Here is a 25,811-nt window from a genome sequence, read left to right on the forward strand (position 1 = left end):
TGTCCACTACTTTTTCATTGATGCCCTATACGTAGGATAGGATATCAATGTTTGATCGGCGGGGTCCCGCACGTGGCACCCCCGCCGATCAGCTGCTATCAGTGCTGGCGGCCAGAAGTTCTTACCTTGGCCGTCTAGCTGTAGTAGCCGCCGCGGGGTACTACACATCCACCACCCATTGAACTGAATAGGAGGCGGATGTGCGGTACACTGCGGCGGCCACTACAGCTAGATGGCCAAGCACCGCAGGTCAGGACTTCTGGCCGCCAGCACTGATTGCAGCTGATCGGCGGGGGTGCCACGTGCGGGACCCCGGCCAATCAAACATTGATATCCTATCCTACGTATAGGGCATCAATGAAAAAGTAGTGGACAACTTTCATGTTTATTTGTACACACTAATTTGTCTGTTTTGTGAATCGGTGATCTAAAAAAACTCCAGGTGCAAATTAGAAAAACTCTCTAAAAACTGAGATATCCATCAAACCCTAAAATAATGCAAAAATGACACCATGAAGGGGTTAAATACTTAGCGACATTTCAGCATTTTGTTAAGTGTAAGTGGGTTATTGCATTATTCACAGCCAGTGTGCAATCCTGCACTTATTGTGGAATGGGCATTCACCGTGCCTACCTCCCTCAGCCCCCACACCAGCTGCACCCTCAGCCACCTCACTGACTGAAGAGCGCGGGAAGCAGCACCACGTGATCTGGAGAGGGAATCCCGTGATGTCACTGCCTAATCTGCATATCTACCGTCAGGAGAGGGAGGGTCTCCCCAGCCCATGGTGTGTGTCTACTGGGAGATATTTAAAGGGATTGGGCAGGGACCGAGCAGATGGAGCTGAGCATCTGCCACACAGAGGACCCAGGCAGAAGACAGGGACTGCAGACAGGTGTCAGAGCCAGGGGAAATACAGGTAGGTGGCACTTTATCAGTATGATGAGAGCATGGCGCTGGGGTGTCATTCTGAAATGATGGGCTGTATACTGCTAAACAGGATTTCAGAGCAGATCCGATGTCTGAAAATACTGGAGAAGTTTCTGCCAACATTGTCTGCATCCCTGGGAGATATAAGGTTACCAGTAGCTGCTAGTGATAGTCTATGTGGAGGATCCCTATCATTACCTGTCTGGCCAGGGACCAAGAACCTGGGAGAGAAGGGATTACCAGCAGCTCCTGGTGATAGAGATCCTCCACATAGACTATCATTACCTGTCTGACCAGAGAGCCAAGAACCTGGGAGAAAAGGGGTTACCAGCAGCTCCTGGTGATGGACTATGTGGAGGATCTCTATCATTACCTGTCTGACCAGGGAGCCAAGAACCTGGGAGATAGGAGGTTACCAGCAGCTCCTGGTGATGGATTATGTGGAGGATCTCTATCATTACCTGTCTGACCAGGGAGCCAAGAACCTGGGAGAGAAGGGGTTACCAGCAGCTCCTGGTGATGGACTATGTGGAGGATCTATATCATTACCTGTCTGACCAGGGAGCCAAGAACCTGGGAGAGAAGGGGTTACCAGCAGCTCCTGCTGATGGTCTATGTGGAGGATCTCTATTATTACCTGTCTGACCAGGGAGCCAAGAACCTGGGAGATAGGAGGTTTACCAGCAGCTCCTGGTGATGGACTATGTGGAGGATCTCTATCATTACCTGTCTGACCAGGGAGCCAAGAACAGAATTGACTTTTCCGTTATCTTCAGCAGCATGTCTTCCCAGCGTAGCTGACACCTGTTCTGTAATATCATTGGCATAGTAAGACTGGCATATATTGAGATCGGCACCTGCCTTAGAAAATGCCAGTGTGATGTTATTAGCAATGGATGGTGGCTGCAGAAGGGAATGTATTAGTCACTGTGTAGTTAAATGCTAATATTAAAATGACATGTCAGGAATGGAGAGAGTTAAATATACCTGCAGATCATGGAAATACAATGGAGAACTGTAAGAAGATCCATCTTCATGTTGTGATGACCAGCCAGGGTCATCAGTGATCTCTAGGGCTTTCTGAAGAACACATTTCTGTAGCCTATTCCCATCAGTCAGGTCTTTGAAAGATGAGGCAAGGAGTGGCTAATCCTGGAGTCTGCCTGGCAGATCTGATCACTGACCACAAACCAGGATGGATGGACAGAAGAGAAGCCACCGGTGTAGGCCACCTGTATGGGCATTACAGGATTCTTCTAGCCACATTGTGCAGCTAGATGCTTCCGTTATGGCAAGGCTGGCAATGCTGCAGAGAGCTGTCACATGCACTGAACACGTTGCCTTGGCATGTGCCCAACCTTATGCTGATAGTGTTGAAGAAAAAGACACGTTTGTGAATTGTAATGATGGACATCCTTGGAACAGAATAAAAAAATAACAAATTATCATTTCAATATAAAAGTTTTGGTGAATTGTTACATTATTAGTTGTTTTCCAGTAATATTTTCCTGTAGGTTTCCTGATATAGGATAGTCAACCTTCTAGAACTATGTTATGTGCTAATGTTAAGCAAAGTGTGTAATTGGGGAAAAAAATAAATCTGATGACATTTTTCACCAAGAGAGACGCTGCCCAGAAAAAAAATTGCTTCTTTTAGACTTGTGTGGGGTAATCTCTGCTTGTCCTGGATACTGATCGGAGATGATCCTGGATTAGAAAGAAGCCAGAAGTGTCATTATGTAATTCCGAGGCGCCGGCATGGCAATAGTTGGAGAAGTGTGAACATGGGGTGAGCAATGGGTTCAACAATTAAACAATTTCAAACGCTTCCAATGGTTTTAGGGAAAATATATGACTAGGGCAACTTTTGGATCCTCTCTACTGTACTGGATGCATCTTTATAACTATTTACATATATGACACAATCTATATTATGTAATCTCTGATACCATGATCTGCAGGCACCAGGGAATGTCTGCGTCATCCTTCACTCACTTATATAGCGCCATTAATTTCTACAGCACTTTACAGACATCATCACTGTCCACATTGGGGCTCACAATCTAAATTCCCTATAAGTCTGTGTTGTTGTGTGGGAGGAAAACCTCTCAAATACAGGGAGAACATGCAAACTCCTTGCAGATGTTGTCCTGGTGGGATTAACACCCAGGACCTCAGCGCTGCAGTGCTAACCACTGAGCCACCATGCTGCCCTTTAAGCATGCCTGTAAACTCACTTAAAATCGAAGTAAAAGCTTGTATTGTTGCCATCATCCCCTACAATAAATTAAAAATGCTTTAATGTCCAGAATCTGTCCCAATACTCATGCTCTGCAACCTGTCATCCACTGTTTTTGAGTCTTACTGTTCATCAGCATTCTGCCAGCACTACAGGTGGTAGAACTTCCTTTACCTCTCTTCCGGGCATGCATTATTTCGTCTTACATGTCTTACCTGTCTCCTGCTCTGTCCAACTGCCATATCTAACTGCCGAGGCACTTTGAAAAAATATGGTACTTCGATAAAATATGCATAAATGCTCCTTAGCTATGTCTCAATATACAGTATAGGGAAGTATGTGCTTAACACAGATTTAACTCGTTAGCAATCAGCTAGGTTAAGACAGCAGGGGCCAATAAAACTGCAGAAACAAAAACAGACTAGCAGATCAACATGGATCATAAACTGTTAAAGTGAGTGTGATGACCTTAAAGTACCATGGATTAAACAATGTAGCTGAATGAGATACAGGTGCATCTCACACAATTAGAATATCATCAAAAAGTTAATTTTTCTCCAATCCCCTCCACGACAGCACCACCTGGAGGTGGCCTCCCCATCCTAAGTAGGGACAGGAAACACAAGAGGTTAAATAGCCCCTCCCCTATACTATCCCCAGTGTTTTCCTGTCCCTATGGGATGAAGAGGTTCCTAGGGTAGCTGTGGCCAGCGAGCAGTGTCCTATTAACATACTTGAGCCGGGCTGCAGGGATCGAGCGCCTCTGGCCTTCCTCCCCTGTTAGCTCCCGTTCCCTTCGAAGCGGGACCTCCTCACTCTCCTGCGCCTTCGGGTAAAGCTGAGTGGGTGGTGGGCTGGGGGCCTCCTGTAGCTCCCCAGCCTGTAGCTTGATCCTCCGTCCTCCATGGCAGCGTCCGGCACGCATACAGGATGCACCGGAAGTACGCGGTGTTAGGCTGGCGACATCACTTCCGGTTTGCGTTCCACAGTGGAACGCATGGGGCCCCGGCGGGAAATTTGAAAACTGCGTTTTTTTCCCTAAAATGGAGGAAAACTTCCACCCGATTGGTGGGAGTCGGCGCTGGATCTCGGTTCCTTCTATAAAAGGCCCAGATGAGAAGACACCGATAAGGTAGGACAGAAAATGTCTATCTATGGAAGGTGTTGTCTCAAAGCCTGCATCTGCAGAGCCTGGAGTGAACCCAGCCCCAGTAAGTACTCCCAGGATAGGTTATTCCCCACTTTCTTGAGCAGGATCCGAAAAGTTTAAATACATCTCCCCTTTTAATTTTAGGGAGACAAGGATCCTGCACCGAAAGTGGGTGAAAGTACTACAATACGCAAATGTGCCATTTGTAGAAAAAAGCTTACCTCAGACCATAAGAAACCCCTGTGCCAGAGATGTATGGAGAATATTGTGAAAGAGGAACAGCAGTCCCTTATGGAAGAAGTTAGGGGAATGGTCCGGAAGGAAATACAGTCCTCACTAGCTTCCTTCTCACAGTCCTTCCAGCAAGCGAGGGCTGAGGATCCTCCCCCTGCCAAAAAGAGGAAGTATCCAGTCAGGGATACTTCAGACTCAGAGGAGAATATTTCTATGGAAGAGCTTGAAGAAGGTGACCTGAGTGCAGATCAGGGAAGTGAAGAGGACAAAAAGTACTATTTTTCATCAGAAAATATGGAAGAGTTGTTATTGCAAGTGAAAGACACTAATGCAGGTGGAGGAAGAGAAGAAAACCCATACAATCCAGGATGAGATGTTTGGGGGCTTTAAGTCAAAGAAAAAGCTAGTGTTCCCAGTGCACGACAATATCCGTAGTCTCAGCATGGATAAATGGGAGTTTCCGGGAAAAAGGTTAAATATTGCTGGAGAAATGAAAGAGATTCCCGCTAGATGAGAGTATGACTAAAGCATGGTCAGAGATTCCAAAAGTAGATGTTCAAGTTGCAAGGGTGGCGAAAAGGACGACCCTTCAATTCGAAGACTCCTCCCAACTAAAGGATCTAATGGAGAGGAAGATGGACAGCCTGTTGAGGAAGACATGGGAAACATCTGCGGCTTCCCTGAGGACAAATATCGTCTCGACTTGTGTAGCACGATCCATGTTCCTCTGGTTATAGCAATTAGAGGATCATCTCTGGAAAGGTACTCCTAGGGAGGACCTTCTTGCATCTCTTCCCCTACTGCAGAAAGCCACAGGATTCTTAGTGGATGCCTCTGCACAGTCTGTTAGAATTGCTGCAAGATCGGCAGTACTATCCAATTTCACGAGAAGGGCTTTATGGCTGAAAATGGGGGGAAATAATGTGTCAAAATCAAAGCGTTGTTCCATCCCGTTTAAAAGAGAATATATGTTTGGTTCGGCCTTGGATGAGCTATTAGAAAAAGCTTCGGACAAGAAAAAATCTTTACTAGAGCCAAAAGTTCCAAAAAACTTTAGGAAGAGGCCATTTCTTCCCATCTCAGCAACAACAACAGCAATCGTTTCACTATAGAGGCAAAGGAAAATCCGGTTGCTGGTCTTACCCCAAAGGTGGAAGAGGGGAGAATATTTTTCAAAACTCAAGACAAGACAGACAATGATGCCAGGAAGGTAGGAGGCAGGATTGCAAGTTTCCTTCCACAGTGGCGGCTAATATCAACAGACAGAAAGATACTGGAGATCGTGGAAACAGGAGTCAAAATCGACTTCGCTGCTTACCCACCAAGAAGAGTAGAGATAACAACCTTGTCTTCCTCAAGATTGCAGAAAGTGGAAGTGCGGAAGTGGTGGCTTTTGTAAGAAGACGGGATATCCGTATCGTCCCATATTTGGACGATTTTTTTATTAATGGCTCCCTCAGTCCCAATATTGAAGGAGCACCGCCAGATGACTCTTTATACTCTGGAATCATTGGGATGGCTGATAAATCGCGACAAGTCGGATCTACTTCCCTCCACCAAGAAGACCTTTTTGGGGATTCTTCTAGATTCCCAGCTGCAGGCCTCGTTTTTGCCAAGGCAAAAGCAAATTCAGCTGAGGTCGAAAGTCCATGCACTAATGAACCAGAACAAGGTCTCAATAAGATTCGCCATGTCCGTCCTGGGGACCATGACCTCCTCTATTCAAGCGGTACCCTGCGCTCAAACACATACAAGGGTTCTCCAGAGCTTCATTCTTTCCCACTGGGACAGATCTCTAAGTTCCCTCACCAGCAGGATTCATCTACCAGAGCAGGTGAAAGTATCTTTAAGATGGTGGCTTTGTCTGAGAAATCTGGAGAAGGGAACAGTATGGTTTAAGCATCCGTTTGTGTCAGTCAAGACAGACGCCAGCAAGAGGGGATGGGGAGCCGTAGTCTCCCAGGTGGCCTTTCAGGGAATTTGGTCGCAAGAAATTGCGGATCAGTCTTCAAACTTAAGAGAATTGAAAGCAGTGGAAGAGACCCTTCTGGCAGCCGAGTCCCTACTCCAAGGGTCGAGTGTCAGAATATACTCTGACAATATGACAACGGTAGCCCGCCTGAGACATCAGTGAAGCACAAGGAACAGAAACCTGCAATTAATCTCAGCAAGGATCTTTCGCTGGGCAGAGCTTCATCTTCTATCCCTGTTCACTCTGCACCTGAAGGGCTCCGACAATTATCAGGCAGATGTATTAAGCAGAAGGGACATTCATCCGGGAGAATGGTGTCTGAACTGGAAGATATTCCATATGGTTGTACAGAAATGGGGAAATCCAGAAGTAGATCTGTTCGCAAACCACGAGAACGCGAAAGTAAAAACCTTTTTCTCCCTGGACCCCAAGGATCCGGCAGAGGGGATAGACGCATTTGCTCATCATTGGAATGTTAGACTCGCGTATGCGTCCCCCCCCAATTACATTGTTACCAAGGACTTTACAAAAAATCAGGGCCGAAAGAGTAAAAACAATCCTCATAGTTTCGATGTGGCCCAAAAGGGCATGGTTCGGAATATTGAACAGTTTGAAGGTGGCAAATCCATTGATTCTTCCTCAGATACACAATCTACTGCATCAGGGTCTGATCAACTATCCGACCCCTCAAAATCTCTCCTTAGCAGCCTGGCTTCTGAAGCCACCATCCTAAAAGCCAGAGGCTTTTCAGAGGAGGTAATCAATACACTGCAGAAAAGCAGGAAGCAGGTCACGAACTCCATTTATGGAAAGATCTGGAAGACATTCAAGCTGTGGTATGACCCTCATACACTAGATCCCTTTCAGCCGAATATATCTAAGATTCTGGATTTTTTGCAAAATGGTCTGTCTAAAGCGTAAAGACCAAGCACTCTTAAGGTCCAGATCTCGGCCCTAAGCTCCTATTTTGATACTGACTTGGCCCAAAACAGATGGATTAGGAGATTCATAACGGCTGCATCACGAATGAACACGACGAGAGCAAGAAATGTTCCACCTTGGGATCTCAATACGGTTCTTAAAGGTCTTACCATGCAACCTTTCGAACCAATATCTGAATCTCAAATAGACAAGCTGTCATGGAAAGCAGCGTTGTTGGTACCCCTGACTAAAGCTAGGAGAGTGGGGGAAATTCAAGCACTTTCCATCAGAGAGCCTTACTTTCGAGTTCTGGAAGACAGAATCATCCTCCAGTTGGAGCCTTCATTTCTTCCCAAAGTCTCATCTGAATTTCATATGTCTCAGCCTATAATCCTTCCATCCTTTTGTGAGAATCCATCAAATAGCAGGGAAGAGGAGTTCCACTCGCTGGCTGTTAGAAGGACTATCATCTTCTACTTAAGTCAGACTGAGTCCTGGAGAAAGGATCAGAGCCTATTTGTACAATATGGAGGCCTCAACAAAGGGAAGAAAATCTCCAGAAACACGCTGGCAAATTGGATTAAAAAAGAGATTTGTGAGGCATACAAAAATCAAGATTTACTTCCTCCAGAATCATTGAAAGCTCTTTCCATCAGAGCTATGTCTGTCTCCCGGGCTGAAAAGGCTAGCGCATCAGTCGAGCAGATTTGCAGGGTGGCTACATGGTCATCCGTCCATACCTTTGCTAAACATTATAGATTGGATGTAATGTCAAATAGAGACCTAGCATTTGGAAGGAAAGTCCTTCAGGCGGTTGTCCCTCCCTAAAATTCATTCTTTGGTATTGCTCCAGGTGGTGCTGTCGTGGAGGGGATTGGAGAAAATAGAATTAGTCTTACCGGTAATTCGGTTTCTAAGACCCTCCACACCAGCATGGGTAATTCCCGCCCTTTCTTGATTTACGAGAAAAACTCCTTAATTTATTAACACTATTATTGAAGCATTCATCTTGTGTGGTCTTTTGAAAACACTGGGGATAGTATAGGGGAGGGGTTATTTAACCTCTTGTGTTTCCTGTCCCTAATTAGGATGGGGAGGCAACCTCCAGGTGGTGCTGTCGTGGAGGGTCTTAGAAACCGAATTACCGGTAAGACTAATTCTATTTCAGTTCCCATGATTGTGGAGCCTACTGAAACAGACTAAGGGACCTTTTTAAATGCTTAGGAAGCCTTTGCAGGTGTTTTTTGTTAATTATTTTAATTTACTGAGTAATGACTTTTGTATTTTCATTGACTGTAAGGCATAATCATCAACATTAACAGTAATAAACACTTGAAATAGATCACTCTGTTTGTAATGACTCTATATAATATACGAGTTTCACTTTTTGTATTGAAGAACTGAAATAAATTAACTTTTTGATGACATTCTAATTTTGTGAGATGCACCTGTATATCACAGCGGGCAGTGGATAGAAAGTTAAACTGAAAGGAGACACCTAGGGGTCAGCAATTTGGAGTGATTTGTTTTCAGGTTGTAAACATTATTTTGAGTGAATAAAGGTACATAATGATGGTCATTGCATTGTCCTAAGTTTATTGAAACAGAGACCATTAAAGGGGTTTTCCAAGAATTATGTTTTTACCCCATCGGCTGACCGTTAAAAAAAAAAGCTGTTGCTCCCATTCCTTCCGCTCCAGTGCTGCATCTCTGTTGATCCAGTGGTTGTTTACATGTTGCAGAGGTGACTTCAGTGTACATCACCGCTGCAGCCAATCTCTGAGTTCAGCAACTCAGAGCCGTTGAGCTTAGTGATTGGCTGCAGCAATGATGTACAATGTAGACATGTCGTGATCGGTGCAGCCAGTAAACAATCACCAGCATAGAGGCAGCGTTGGACCCGGGGAGGGTTGTTTTAAATGGGTTTTCCCACGAATTAAAGTTAATTTTAATCAATGGCTGTGTCTGACAGTGTACGGAACATACCACAGCTCCTGGGCAGGGGAGGACGCAAAGGACTATACAGATATTACAGCAGGGGATCGCAGAGGAGTCATTTTGTGAGGTAAAATATTTCACTGCTTGTTTTTAAACAATATTTTACCTCACAAAATGAATCCTCTGTGATCCCCTGCTGTAATGTCTGTATTGTCTTTTACTTCCTCCCCTGCCCAGGAGATGTGGTATGTTCCGTACAGGGTCAAACAGACAATTTTTAAAATGAACTTTTGTTTGTGGGGAAAACCCCTCTAACCAAGCACTGGTTGATGGCACGAAAAACATCGTTCCCAGAAAACCCCTTTATAAGGCATCTTTACATGCTTAAATATTGCGCACAATTTAGCAGCTTATTTGCGTAATTATTTACTACTGGTTTTTAAAATTCAAACAACATATGCAGTGTGGAAACTGTACTTAAGGTCACATAACGTCACATAACGTCACATAACATTCCAGGCCAGCGAGTGTTTCATTCGTGGACCAGTTGCACTTCACACCAATTTGCAGATCTTACGTTAGACATTTCTAGAATGCAATCACGATTTCAGCCTTGGAAATTAGTTGCAATTTGCTTTTAGTTGACCAGAATGCATCACTGAAGCAGTCACCTCCCTTTAGAAATTTTCAGTTTTGGAAATATGCGAAAATGAATATTTCTAAATGCTTTTTAGTCTCTTAAGTTTTGCTACAAGCTTTTATTTTTAGGAGCCTCTTTACTGTCATGTTTGACGTTTAGTTGATCATTGATGATTTCTCTTTCCCCAGATATTAACATGACCCTAAACAAAATAGAAAAACTGGGGGGTCTGCGGCAACATAGAGGAAGTCTTCCTCTTCCAGCTGACTCACGCCGGAGGGGTAGTATGCCACTGCCTTACAAGCATCAGCTGAGGCGAGCACAAGCTGTAGATGAGCTTGACTGGCCAAGTGTCCATTCTGGGTCCTCTGACTCTGTGAGGTCTTCTGACAGCAATCCAGAGTCTGGTGTCTTCAAAGTGATGTTGCTGGGTGACAGTGGAGTAGGAAAGACTACGCTTGCTGGCATATTTGGAGGTACACAGGATACTTTCCCCCATGAGTCTGAACATCCAGGTAACTTTTTTTTTAAGAGGTGTTTTTTTAAGTTTTGGCTGGGAGAAGGTTGGCATTTATGGTAGAACCAATGGTGATCAAGTTATAATTCTGTTGCCAACAGAGGATACCTACGAGAGAGATCTAATAGTGGATGGAGAGAAGGCAACACTAATGGTGTATGATATCTGGGAACAGGTGAGTAGCAAGATTAACACCACATTGTAATGCTACATTGTTACCCAAAAAATGTAAAGTAGAATAGTGACAAAGGTTTATAGATCTGTTATTGGCTAATGGTGTAAGATAGTGAATAATTACCAAATAATCTCTAAAAGATTATATATTCTTTAGATAACTACGAGATAATACGTTAGATAACTACAAGATAACTAGATAATAACTCGTATGTGGAAAAGATTCATGTTTGTATCATCCTCTATTATCTCTGGATATTACACTTTCATCACCGAGCATACCATGGAAGACCGTAAACTGATTTGGTCTTCAGTAATGCATAGAATAGCCTAGGGAACAGTATTCAGTCTTCCCCTTATCCTAGCCTATAAAAAAATGCTCATGGTCCATATGATGATTTTGTGCATACTATGTGCTATACCTACCATTACACAGATTGGTATCTCATAAATGTGACCCTAATCTCTCAGTCAGGACCACATACCTGGATGCAAGACAATTGTCTACAGATGGGTGATGCCTTTCTTCTAGTATTCTCAGTGACAGATCGTGGTAGTTTCCAACGTCTACCAGGTCTTCTTCTAAGGTTACGCTCTGCCCGTCCACATCGACACATTCCAGTGATTCTTGTTGGCAATAAAGGAGATCTAGCGCGCTCCAGAGAGGTCAGCATGGAAGGTAATACTTACCAAAAATTGGCATAAATAGTAAAGAAAGTACTCTGCAGTGTACTATTAAAACCCGATAATGTGATAGACAGAAAAAAAGCCTATTTTTTATATTTTATGGGAATATAACCCTCAAACGACAAAGATGAATAGTGAACGTTCATAAAGGGATAGGAAATATGACCAGGAAGAGAGAGCTTGGGGATCCTATTGAAGTAATATCCTTACCACATTGCAAAGTTTTGGTGCAAAAAGCAGAACATGGCTTAAATTCCAGACCCAAATCTTGCCTATGTCATATCAGCTGCAGCCAAAAGGGTCCACTTTAAAGTTGAGACATAAAAGGTTAACAGGTTATTTTTTTTTTTTTTATAGAGTTTGACCGCCCTAAACTTTTTGAGCTAGATGCTGTTCGTCAATGAGTAATGCTGCTCCTACACATAAAAAACTATTGGCTCGTTCAACCAGCAGTTATTTTTCATGTATCCCCCAAATACCCAGCCGAGGGTTTATGTTTATTTCAATGGGCAGCGACTTATCACCAATGCGTACAAAGTATAAGACATGTTATAGTTCAAGTATGCCTGATTCTCCTTTCCCCCAACATCTTCTAGTCACAATCAGGTATCCTGAAATCAGTGAGTTCAGCTGTGTTTTACCTAATATTTATTGAAAGGTTTGAAAAAACAAAACTTTTCATCTTTGAGGGTCTGGACCTTAAGACTCGACCAATCACAAAGACAAAGGGGCAGAACAGTGGCCCGTGACTGCGGGGGGCCCATGAGCCGAGGGGCCCCAAGCAGCGTGGGGACGAGTTGTATTGGTGGATAGTGGTGGGGGGAGGGAGGTTGCGGCGGAGCGGAGCACATCACATGTGCCCGCTGCTAAAGGGACATGAATATTCCCTCTTCTCCACTCCCATGGGCGTGGAGAAGAGGGAATATTCATTCTCTTTAGTAGTGGGCACGGAGGAGCGCTGAGTCGCAGCTCCTGCTGTTAGTGCCCGCTACTAAAGAGAATGCATATTCACGCTTCTCCACGCCCATAGTCCTGGCGTGGAGAGGAGTGAATATGCCGGCAGCAGCAGCTCACCTTGGGATCTGAGAATGCGCGTTGCTCAGATGCCGACATGAGCTGCAGCAGACAGGACGCAGCGCTGGAGGAGAGGTGAGGAAGGAAGGTGAGTATTAGTGTTTATTTTTTTTGTGTGCGCAGTGATTGGGGGATGAGGGGGCCATATATACCAGGATTGGGTGTTTGGGGGGGCCACACATACCAGGATTGGGGGATTGAGGGGACCACACATACCAGGATTGGGGGATTGAGGAGGCCACACATACCAGGATTGGGAAATTGACTATTAACTGTTGCATTTCCCACCCTAGGCTTACACTCGAGTCAATACATTTTTCCCGTTTTTTTGTAGTAAAATTAGGGGCCTCGGCTTATACTCAGGTCGGCTTATTTAAAATATACAGTATTTTAAAAAATCAGTGAGTACGTGGTGCCCATAATACTGCAGGACTGTGGGGTACATTATACTATATGGGGGCTGCATATTACCCTATGGGGTGTGTAATATACTGTATGGAGGACTGTGGGGAGTGAATTATATTCTATTGAGGACCATGGGAAGTTCATTATACTATATGGAGGATTATGGGGAGCGCATTATACTATATGGAGGATTATGGGGGGCGAATTATACTATATGGAGGATTATGGGGGCGCATTATACTATATGGAGGATTATCAGTGGCGTATTTTACTATATGGAAGGCTATGTGTGGCCATTATAATATTTTGAGGGCTATGTGGGGGGCCATTATACTGTTTGGAGTGCTAGTGCAGGCCATTATACTGTATGTAAGCCCATTATAGTGTATGTAGGGCTCTGTGGGGGTCACAGTTGGGGGATCATACTGTGTTGGTGTCACCATACTTTGCCTTGGGAGTTGAAGTGGGGTACTGTAGGGTCATTATACTGTGCATGTGGAGGCTAATTTGGAGGAATGCACCATGGGGGTATCATACTGTGTTTGGGGGGCACTTTTGTTGGCATAATACTTTATGGGGAAATGAAAGAGGGATCTAGGACTTTAGCTGGAGGAAAATTACAATGTAAAGGCTGGAAAGTTGTGAGATCTGCTCTTCTGTGACACAGACAAATATTTATTTGGGGGGGGGGGGCCCAATTAGAGCTATGGGGCCCCATGATTTCTATGAACGCCCCTGGGGCAGAAGCTCCCTTTTTCAACTCTGAGGAGAGTTAGTCACAACCAATGTTCATCAAGGCTCACCTGAGCACTTCTGTGCCTTGGTTTTACTAATTGTTGGGGGACTCAAGACTTTACCCCCACACCGATAAAAGCTTCTGACATGTCAGCCCTATACATAACTGCAGTACTGAAAGGTAAAGAACGTTATTTCTTTCCTTTCTGCTTAGCAGTTACATATTAATCTGGCAGTTACAGTATATACATTACTGTTGAAATCCAAGTAGAGAACGCTAGTAACTCCCTATATCACAAAAGCTGTTCTGTACCTGCCTTTTGTTCATCAAATTTTATAAGAAAAAAACATTTAGTTTCTGATACCAGATCATGTTTCAGCTTGATTCAATTAAGCATATTTCTTCGTGGTGAGCGGGTTGGTAGGAGAAAGGATACGAGATAAATCACTGTGCCCGACTGCCATGGAGAGGACCTCCTCTACCTGCAGCAATCTCTGGTTTAGTGAAATAATTTACTAATATTAGCACATTTTAATGATATACTGGGTTTCGGAGAGAAATAGAAAATAAATGCTTGATGAGAGGGCAGGATGGAGTCCGATGCTCCTGATCTGTGAAGAAGCACACGCCTGAATCATGAACGTTTGATGAGTGGCGTGCGCCTCCATGCACCACGCCAGAAATCTTACTCCAGTTAGGGGCTGAAGTGAGATTTTTGGTGATTTTCACACCCCTGCCGGGCCCCTGTCCAGCCCATTTCTGCCAATTGTGTCAGAGCTGAGAAACTGGCAGAAAACGCCAAAAGTTGTAAAAATCCAAAATGTTGCGACTTTTCAAAGCAATTTACACAAGAATTCTGGTGAAATTACTGTGATGAAAAAGGACAAAAGTGTTCAATATATCTAATTTAGGCAATCAGCGCTGCTAAGGTCCAGGTATCACCATTAGGCCGGGATCACATATGTTTTCTCATGCCAGAATCAGGCTGATTATTCAAATGTCCCTCTGTCAGCGTTTGATCTGATTCTTTCACATGAGAGAATCGGAGCAGAGGTGTGAAGAACATTTCTCCATTGTCTTGAGTCTGCACATGTTGGACTGCACTAGGATGACATTCAACTGCAGTCCGATGTTTTACTCGCAGTCGAAGACTTGTATGGTGTGCGGGTGGTCCAATTTGCGGAGCCACTCACGGCATGCTGCGATTGGATTGTTTTTTAATGCTGAATCGGCATGAGAAAAAAAAACACAGATCTCCACTGCGCCATAATATTACATTGCACAGAGTGCCATCCGTTAAAACATCAGCTGGCACTTGGCGGTGTTATACGCTTGTGTGAGCGAGCCCTTAGGCCCAGTAGAACATTTTTGAGATGTCCTTCTTTAAATGACTAAAAAAAAAATAAGCCCCATGAGAAACAAAACAGCTAACACTTTCTATTTATATGAAAGCACACAGTTACTGCTCATAAGGAATCTCGGTCACATATTGGCCAAAAGCATGTTTAGGGGTATTCCTAAGTTCAGAAGTGCTCCTGTATCCGTGGGATAGGAGATCATTTCCTGATGGCTGGGGGTACAACCAAAGGGACCCCCACCGGTCCAGAGTGCTGGGTGAATGGAGCAGTGGTCAATCATGTGTCTCAGGTTTGTTGGAAAAGATTCCATTAACTTGTATTTTTTTTCATTGCAATCCATGGTGTTTCTCCAGTAGATATGAGTCTACTGGGCAGTTTTAATAGCGATTGACAGCTATCTCGGTATGCACAGTCATCTAGTGAAGACTGTCAGTCACTGAATAGGCCCGCCCAGTGGACTCATCTGCATACAAACACCAGGGATTTCAGTGGATAAAATGCACGTTTTACTTAAACTTTTCCCACAAAAATGTCTAATCAATCTAATCAGCTCCTCCTGCTCAATAACATCCTGCCTGCAGATCAGATACCATTTTCAACATGATTAATAGATCAGAAGTGTGACTGATCGACCATCGCTCCATTCACAAGGGGTTTTTGGGATGAGTGGGTTTCCAGTGGACAGACCCCCAGAGATCAAGAAGTTATCCCCTATCTATTGGACAGGGAATAACTTCCAAACTTGAGAGTACCCATTGATGTTGAGGTTTTGCTCTAAGCTCAAATGTGCTCATGTCCTATATCATTTTTTCTGTTCTGATTAAAATGTAGGAAAACTTTCCATGTAATTTTTTTTTTTTTTGCTGTTCTCTATTACTGTAGTCCAAAGTATCATTATTGCTATGATAGTGCTGTTTACTTTGTATTTTTATTGTACTCTTTCAGAGGGACGCTCCCTGGCCGGCATGCTAAGCTGTAAGTACACAGAGACATCTGCTGCCCTTCACCATAATACTCAAGAGCTGCTTGAAGGGGTTGTCAGGCAGATTCGTTTACGAAAAGATGAAGTAGAACGCCCTCCGCAGACAGCCACCCTTATGCCACCAGGGCGTAGAGAGAGTTTGACCAAAAGAGCAAGGCGACTCTTGCAAGGGATTATGGGAAAACATAAAGGATTCTTCAAGCAAAGATCAAAATCATGCCATGACCTTTCTGTACTGTGACTAATGAACTGTCATACTGGAGTCATGTGACTCACTTGAGACTATGTGGCCAGTCTAACAGAAAAGGCCCTGATCACCATCTTACATGGGGCCATATCAATAGCAGATGTGCATTGAAGAATATTCGCATCATCAAGCAGACCTGGACTTGTGATCAATCTGGAATGACATTATACATCACTATACATAAGCTCACCGCTTTATGTGACATTCATAAAATATTCATTTCATTTCTAAAGGTTGTGATTGATTGAATAATGAATAATTGCTTTTTACCTTTTTTTTTAAATGCCACTCTTCCATATATTTATTGAGGATAATGTGCAAAACTGCCACAAAATTGCAAGTTTTACCTCTATAAGCAAATCTAACAGAGTAGAGCAGATGTAAATGATTTATTATTGAAAACTGCCGTACCAACAGCATTGGGGGATATATATAATATACACGCACACACATATTTTATAAAACGTCTACACATCCCTGTTAGCATGCCAGGTTTGTCATGTAAAAAAAAAAAAAAATACCAGGAAGAATAATTTCAGATCTTTTTCCCCCTTATCATATAAAGTGATTCCTATTGTCCCAATATAAAGTTTAGCTGTTCTACTAGAAATTTTCTTAGTTGCATTTTACAGCAAAAGCCATAGTCTGTAAACAACTTATAACACAACAAAGGTATCACATTGTTGAAAGTTCAGTCAGGAGACTATTACAGGAAAATTCCCAAAGCATTAGATATACCATGGAACACTGTGAAGACGATCATCAAAAAGTGGCTTACATTTAGAACAACAGTGACATTAACTATAACTGGACAGCCTTCAAAAATTGATGAAAAGACAAAAAGAAAATTGGTCAAGGAGGCTGCCAAGAGGCCAAAAGTAACATTAAAGGAGCTGAATACATTTGCGGCAAGTACTGGTTGTGTACTGCATGTGATAATCTCCTGTATTCTTCATATGTCTGGTCTGTGTGGTCAGGTGGCAAGACAGAAGCCTTTTCTTACAAAGAAAAACATCCAAGCTCTGTTATGTTTTGTCAAAACCTACATCAAATTTGATTTTTGAAGACAGCGCTCACCAGGTAAAATAAAAATTCTTTATAAATGTTATTAAATACAGCAACATTTAAACACCATTGGTCTTTTCAAGTCTGCCAAAAGAATAGCGAAAAATTATGTTGGTCTAATGAGACTAAGGTTGAACTTTTTGGCCATAATTACAAAAGGTATCTTTGGCACAAATCCAACACTGTGCATCACCAAAAGACCACCCTACCAACAGTGAAGCATATTGGAGGCAGCATTATGTTTTGGGTAGCCAGAACTGGAGCTTTAGTCAAGCTAGAGGGAATTATGAACACTTCCAAATATCAGTCAATTTTTGCAACAAAACCTTTTAAGCCTTGCTAAAAATCTGAAGATGAAGAGGAATTTTACCTTTCAGCATGTCAAATTGCATACCTCCAAATAAACAAAAGAATGGCTCTGCCAGAAGATCAAAGTTTTGGAATGGACCAACCAGAGCCCAGACCTGAATCCAATTGAAAACCTGCGAGTTGACCTGAAGAGGGCGCTGTACATAGGAGATGCCCTCATAATCTGACAGATTTGGAGAGCTACTCCAAGGAAGAGTGGGCATAGATTTCCAATTCTAGATGTGCCATGAGTATAGACTCTTACCCAAACAGACTGAATGCTGACATAAATTCAAAAGGTACATCAACAAAGTGTTAGTATAAGAATGTGCATATTTATGCAACCACATTATTTTACTTTTTTTATTTTTACTTTTCCACCCGAAAAGATTTCAATTTTTTTTTTTTCAATTGAATTGTACAGATTATAGCGGACATTAAAGGTGGAAAAAGTTCTTAAATAATTCTTGCTGGTATGATTTTTTTTGTACAAGACAAAAACCTGGTATTTTATCAGATGTGTGTAGACTTTTTTTTTTTTTTTACCCACTACATATACATATTATATATATATATATATATATATATATATATATATATATATATATATATATATATATATATATATGTGTGTGTGTGTGTAGTAAAAAAAAAAAAATAATAATAATAATATAGTGTTTACACAAGGCATTTTGCTATTGTGGGGTATCTCCATTTTTTTGTTTGTTTATTTTTTTATTTAAGCCATAGGATGTCCTAGCATTGGCCTTTTTACCTGCAATATTACTGATGTGAACCTGGCCTAAAAGACATTACAGTCACAATGTAAAATTAGAATTGCAACTAGGGCAATAATACAGCAGCACTGTGATGCACTGGAATGCAGTACATTTTTATATATTTATTTGTATTTTTTTTTATTTTTTTTTTATTATTCCTTTTCTATGTGCCCGGTACTAATAAAAATAATTTAGGGGAAAGAAAGTATACAGGTGCATTATACATTATTGTGTCTGGCAAGACCCATTTCTTGAACTTACAAAAGAGAGATGTATTTTAGATTTTTTGGAAAGCAATTTGGCCAAGAAATGGCTTTCTGTGAGGGGGCTACATCTGTATCATGTGGCTAATACTGTTCTCTTTTATATATCATGGGCTCTGAGCAGTAGTCCTTGTACCAGTCACCAGCTCATACGATTGCTCTTGTAGTCCTGCTTCAATCATTCATTGCCCAGTACATTCGCAGGGTTGCCAGTTGGCCCAGTAAGAGGATGCCTTGCAGAGGGACCATTTTGATAGCTTTGTATGATTAGTGGTACAAGTGTAATATTGTACTCAGATAACTACATTGTTATTCTTTTTTCACATACTGAAGCTATTCAGAAAAATTATCTGCGAGGCAAAAAAAATCTGTGCATTTGGGGAGGAGGGTGGGGTGTGCCGACCTCATGCGGACTGTTGGGTGGTGTGGGCAGGGTTGTGTTTTAGCATGCCCTCCAAGTAAAAAATGTGTGATGCTCGAGCAACAAATAAACACATGTCACTTCTCCGTGTGTGTACATTTTATACTTTGATGCTTCATGTATTATAATTTATGTGAAAATGTGTTGTGTATTAGGTAGCATATGTTTTTAGAGCCTATGTACTTACACTGTGCTTATGTTTAGGGCTTTCCCTCGGCACTTCTATCGTTCTGCACAGTACCTTGCTACTGAATATACCTTCCTCCTACCCCCTCCCCATAGCAATCTCCCTGTCTCCCAGCCTTAAAAGGAGAAATTCATCAGCGCAGACTTTGTTGTCATGGAGACCAGAAGCCAACTCTATCTGGGGGAGACGTTGTCATGGAAACTCATACATGGCATCCCATACCACAGTGAAGGCTATTGTGATAAGATTGAGAGGAACACAAATAACCAAAAGTATTCTTTAACCAGGCAGCCATCTCGAGGCCCTACAGAGCTAGCCTGTGTGAAATGTCAGAATACGAGGCAGGTAATGAACCGATGCCCTCTCTGCCAGGCAGATCGGAGTACGAAGCTCTCAGCAATGTCGTGGTTAATGGAAGCATTTTATGTATGCTCAGGTTTTCAACATGGATTACATTAAATAATTATTAACAGATCAGTATTACAGGGGATCTGTCACAGAGGTCCTTGACGCTGATAGTCACCCCAATTTGGAGAAGTAGACAATTTGACTTTTTCATACATTGTATGAAACTGAGTGATAGCCAAAAATCAGTCTGGTAAATTGTTGGTCTTTGACCGTGTTCCTGCACACAAATCGCCATGCGTGTGCTGTAGTCATTCATGCCATTAGGCCATGTTCACACATTCAGTACTTGGTAATTTTTTTTTACCTCCATATTTATAAGTCAATATCAGGAGTGGAACAATCAGAGAAAAAGTATAATAGAAACACGTCACCACTTCTGTATTTATCACCCACTCCTGGTTTTGGCTTACATATACGGATGTCAAATGCTGAAATTAGGCTGAGACTACATGGCGACATTGCGTCGCAAGACAGCAATTCTCTGAAAAGGTGCTGGCAACACGACAAGCAAATTGTAAAAAATCCAACTGGGTTGGACTTTTTGCAATGTGCTTGTTGCAGTCGCTGCACCCTTAAGGTCGCAATGTGTTGCACTGCAATGTAGCAATAATGCAATAACACCTATTGAACTTTGGTCACGGGAGTTGTGTCATGGCCTAAACTCGCAATGTAGCCCCAGCCTAATGTTTACCACTTCAAGATCTCTCTCACACTCTTCTTATGTTCCACTATTATGAATTGCTATGTCGTACCTGCTAGCAGGCAGACATTTACATATGGCAGATATGTAGGTGAGGGGGCTGAATTTTTTTCAGTATTTGATCACACTGTCACCATTCTCCTAAATATGTAAATGACATCAATTTAACGTTACCATGGTAGAACAACCAATAGAGGTGACTGTGAAGACCCGGGGTCTTCCGTGGGCGTAATATTACTCCGACAACACAGGGTGAGGGTAAAACAGTGTGGCAATATTTTATTGAACCACCAAATGGACAATAAACACACATAGAACAGTCCCAATAAATACCCAAGATGGTGAAAAATTAAACTGTCTGACCCTTCTTCTGGCCCGCAGAGAATAGAGCAGCTGCGACTTTGGGACTTCCAGGGCCAACTACCTCAACCAGTGGCCCCCCGCTTTTGGCAGACCCCCACAGAGAGGACGTAGCGGCAAGCTTACGAAGCTGACAGTCCATCGAGGTACAAGGCCAGGAGACCCGAGGGTCCCACCCTGGCTTCTCTGAGCAATTCCATGGGTTCTAGGCGACCGGAGGGTCCCATCTGGCAACCCCAAACAACATATCCATGGGACCAGGTGACCTCATTGTCCCAACCTGGTTTACCCAAATATATCCATGAGTTCTCTGATGGTCAATGGAGCAGATCTGTATCCTTCCAGTTAGAGCTGTGTACCCTTAGGCTGGTATCCTGTAGAATCCAAATCTGTGTCTCTCTGGATGGAGCCATGCTACCAATCTCCTGTCCTGAACAGACTGTCTGATCTTTTATTCTCTTTGCAGCAGGATAGAATTTTTTTTTTATATATGTGGCTAAGTCACAGGTCGGAGGTGAATGTGCAGGGATCAGGACTCATTGTTTAAGCATTTAATCAATTTACAAAGTTGGTGCTCTTGTAAATCAACAACTAGCTGGTTTAGTAAAATATGCAATTAGCATAATAAGAAACATCATTATTCACAGACCAATAGAAGTCAACAGGGTTATACAAATACTGGTCTGTCCTTCTTGACCCACCAAAGAAACACACACAAGTTCTAAAGTCAACACAAACACAATAGTGTATTTCTCTTGGCTTAACAAATCTAGACATCTGGCTAATTAAGATTAGAAGCTGTGTCGTCACATTGCTCCCCCACCTTAATTAGCCAGACATGATAAGATCCCAATTATCTTTCTCCACTTATTGGGGACAGTCAATCACCATGTCCTTAAGCACATACACAAATGTATCAGGTCTCACCTTCATGAGAACAACATTTTGTATCATCCAGTTTCCTCAGAGCATATTCCATGTCTTGTTTGCGAATAAACTCCCCACGTAATTGACAAGAACTGACTCATATCCATAGCGTCCACACATGCCGTCCTCAGTATCCTGTGGTTCCTGAATTAAATCAGATGAGTGTTGGTGGCCTGGTATTCAATCGATTGAAGCTGGCACAGCTCCTGTAGTTGCCTTTTCTTGTTGCTGCTGTATATCCTCTCCGGTCCTCCTCCCAAGGCCGGGCTGGTGGGGCTGGACATTCTAGCATCCGAAACAGGATAGAAAAACCCTTTTTATATTTACATACAGTATGTGGCTAAGGTCATCAGCCACAGGTCAATGGGAAAGGTGCAAGGATCAGGTCTCATTGAGCATTTAATCAATTTACATAGTTGGTGGTCTTCTAAATCAACAACTAGCTGGTTTAGTACAATATGTAATTAGCATAGTAACAAACATCATAATTCACAGACCAATAGAAGTCAATATTCAGGGTTTTACAAATCCTGGTCTGTCCTTCCTGACCCGCCAAAGAAACACACACAAGTTCTAAAGTCAACACAAACACAATAGTGTATTTCTCTTGGCTTAACAAATCTAGACGTCTGGCTAATTAAGATTGGAAGCTGTGTCGTCACAACTAGTGAAACACAGGGGGTCTGCAAAATATTTTATCACTGGTCACTTTACAATAGAATACAGAGCTATTCAGTTCAATGACTTACAGGTGGCATACTCTGATTGTCAGTCTCTGCCTATTTCTCTACAATCCGGCCCAGACCACCATTATAACTTTTGGTTTGTTGTACAAACATCTTGGCAGCATATCCCTACCATCTATAGCAACAACAAAAAACTTTTCTGCTGCTACCCAACCTCCTCTACTATTATGCCACCATAAAATAACTCATCAAAAAATAATTAAATCATCACAATAGTGACCCAAAATATCAGTGATATGCCTGGTGTATGGCACCTGAAGTGGTCCCTGTAATAAGTGTTTTGATTCTATATATTTCTAGTCCACCCCAGTGTCAGTGCCTCAGCTGTGGTCCTAGATAGTAAAGTTGCAGGTCAGGTGCTGACAGTCCTCCATAGTCCCAAGTGTTTCAGTTTTCCGTGATAAGGGCTCCAGTACGTGTGGTGCCAGTTTTAGCACGTACTGGACACACTTACACAGGTATGTCAGTGTGATTCCACCGACCGTGTGTCTGTGGTCAAAACACACTGACATGTCCATTTTTTGCATGGCGCACAGGCCGCAAAACATCCCACACATGAAATCCGTGTGTCATCAGTGTGACACATACCGGTGCCTGGGAATCAGCCGTACAGTTTGCGATGTTCCCAAGCGCCGGCCGGGTGCTGAAGGAATCTCCCATCATTGTCCCCTGCTTGCGCTGCGATCAGCGCGAATAAGGGACAATGTTGAGAGTAGTATTCTGCCCCCGCTGTCTCCAACAACTGTAAAAATAAGAATACAATTAAAAAACACATTATACTCACCTTTACACCTAATTCCCTGAAGCCATTGTCCCCTGTAAACAAAGCAAAAACAAAAAACGAACAATATCCCTCACCTGTCCGAAAATGACGTAATCCATCTATGTGACATTTCTGCGTCAGCGTGAGTGGTGGCTTGAGGCGACCGCACATGCTGAAGACCAGGGGAGAATGACTTGCGCTGAGCTCACCAAGTGACAGGACCCCGCTCACTGAGCTCAGCGCAGTCCAGGGGCCCGCTCGTTGCATCGAGTCATTCTCCTCTGCTCCTCAACATGTGCGGTTGCCTCATGCCACCACGCACGCGGATGCAGAAATGTGGCACAGATGGATTACAGCATGGGACAATGGATTATTTCATCTTCGGACAGGTGAGGGATATTGTTCTTTTTAATTTTTGGTTTGTTTACAGGGGACAATGGCTTCAGGGAATAAGGTGTAAAGGTGAGTATAATATGTTTTTTATTTTATTGTTAATCTTACACTTGTTAGAGACAGTGGGGGGGGGGGCAGACTACTACTCTCAACATTGTCCCTTGCACGCACTGATCGCAGTGCAAGCAGGGGAAAATGAGAAAAAAAATGAACTTTTTAGAATTTACCAAATGGCTGCAATGAAACAAAGAGTGAAAAATTTAAAAGGGGTCTGAATACTTTCCGTACCCACTGTATACTCAAAATGGGCTTAAAGTGTATACCCTCAGCTTTAATTTGAGGGTATTCACATCCTAATTGGAGTAAGGGTTCAGGAATTACAGCTCTTTAATATGTAGCTGCCTCTTTTTCAAGGGACCAAAAGTAATTAGATTTAGACTTTGCAATAAAAAAAAACATCTAAAGAAACCAGTCCAGTTATGGAAAAGCATTCTTTGGACAGATGAAACTTAGATCAACCTGTACCAGGATGATGGGAAGAAGAAGGTATGGAGAAGGCTTTGAACGGCTTATGATCCAAAGCACACCACATCCTCTGTAAAACATGGTGGAGGCAATGTGATGGCATGGGCCATTCATGGCTTCCAATGGCACTGGGTCACTAGTGTTCATTGATGATATGACTGCAGCCGGATGAAGTCTGAAGTGTACAGGGCTATGCTTTCTGTTCATAGATTCAACCAAATACAGCAGAGTTGATTGGACGGCACTTCGCAGTACAAATGGACAATGACCCAAAACATATTGCGAAAGCAGCACAGGAGTTTTTTAAGGCAAAGAAGGGGAATATTCTGCAATGGCCGTGTCAATCACCAGATCTTAACCCCATCGAGCAGCATTTCACATGCTTAAGAGAAAATTTAAGGCATAAAGACCCACAAACAAGCAACAACTGAAGTCAGCTGCAGTAAACGCCGGCAAAGCATCACAAAGGAGGAAACCCAGCATTTGGTGACATCCATGGCTTCCAGACTTCAGGCAGTCATTGCCTGCAAAGGATTCTCTACAAAGTATTAAAAATGAACATTTTATTTATGGTAAAGTTAATTTGTCCAATTATTTTTGAGCCCCTGAAATGAGTAGGCTTTGTAGAAAAATGGTTGCAATTCCTAAACGTTTCACAGGATATTTTTTTTCAACCCCTTTAATTAAACCTGAAAGTCTACACTTCAATCACTTCAATTGCATCTCAGTTGTTTCATGTTAAATAAAATCTAATGACATGCAGAGGTCAAATCACGAAGATTCTGTCACTGTCCAAATATTTATGGAGCTGTGTATCATTGAAATAACGATCCTAACCATCTACCAATTAAATGGAAATACAAGTAAATATGAGTACCCAATATATTCTCACATTAATGCTGTTTTACAGATCAGTGGTATTGTATTGTTGTATATGTATACTATTATATTATAGCTTGACAGGAAACGCAGGCTCTGCTATTATTACTGGAATACGGTTAGATGGTAATGTGCTGGACAATGCAGCTATATGTTCACTCATGCTGAATAGCAATTTTGTGCAAGAGATTACTGTTTCTATACCAAGTAGTTTTCAGATTGTTACTGTTGCACTCATAGGCTCTACATGATTGCTACCTCAATATAATTGTGTGTTCATAAGAATGATGAATATGTGATGGGCCATATATATGCGGAATATTATTGCCACTAACTTACAGTTAGGCAGAAATGCATTATACAGTGTTCTTATTCATATGTTCAGCAAAATCACCCAGTAAAAGTGGTAGGTATAAGTGCACTGTTATTCCTTTGTTATAATTGCTTTATACAACCCCTGGCAAAAATTATGGAATCACCAGGCTCGGAGGATGTTCATTCAGTTGTTTAACGTTGTTGAAAAAAAAGCAGATTACAGACATGGCACAAAACTAAAGTCATTTCAAATGGCAACTTTATGGCTTTAAGAAACACTAAAAGAAATCAAGATAAAAAATGTGGTACTCAGTAAGGGTAATTTTTTTCAGACCAAGCAGAGGGGAAAAATTATGGAATCACTCAATTCTGAGGAAAAAATTATGGAATCATGAAAAACAAACACAAAAAAGAACACTCCAATACATCACTAGTATTTTGTTGCACCACCTCTGGCTTAAATAACAGCTTGCAGTCTCTGAGGCATGGACTTAATGAGTATAATGGCTAGATCAGATAGGCATATC

The 25,811-nt window shown here is 42.4% G+C and overlaps 1 protein-coding gene across 1 annotated transcript; it reads left to right on the forward strand.

Moving 5' to 3' along the window:
• Positions 1–735: 735 nt before the first annotated feature.
• REM2 (RRAD and GEM like GTPase 2) lies at positions 736–18,175 on the forward strand. Its single transcript, XM_073671088.1, has 5 exons — positions 736–920; positions 10,214–10,540; positions 10,644–10,717; positions 11,188–11,395; positions 15,922–18,175. The coding sequence occupies exons 1-5, from the start codon at positions 839–841 to the stop codon at positions 16,197–16,199; spliced, it is 969 nt and encodes a 322-aa protein (XP_073527189.1). The 5' UTR covers positions 736–838; the 3' UTR covers positions 16,200–18,175.
• Positions 18,176–25,811: the final 7,636 nt, after the last annotated feature.

Source organism: Phyllobates terribilis, unplaced genomic scaffold (assembly GCF_046119375.1).
Source record: "Phyllobates terribilis strain yellow unplaced genomic scaffold, ASM4611937v1 Scaffold_1__5_contigs__length_1240528914, whole genome shotgun sequence".
NCBI lineage: Eukaryota > Metazoa > Chordata > Amphibia > Anura > Dendrobatidae > Phyllobates > Phyllobates terribilis.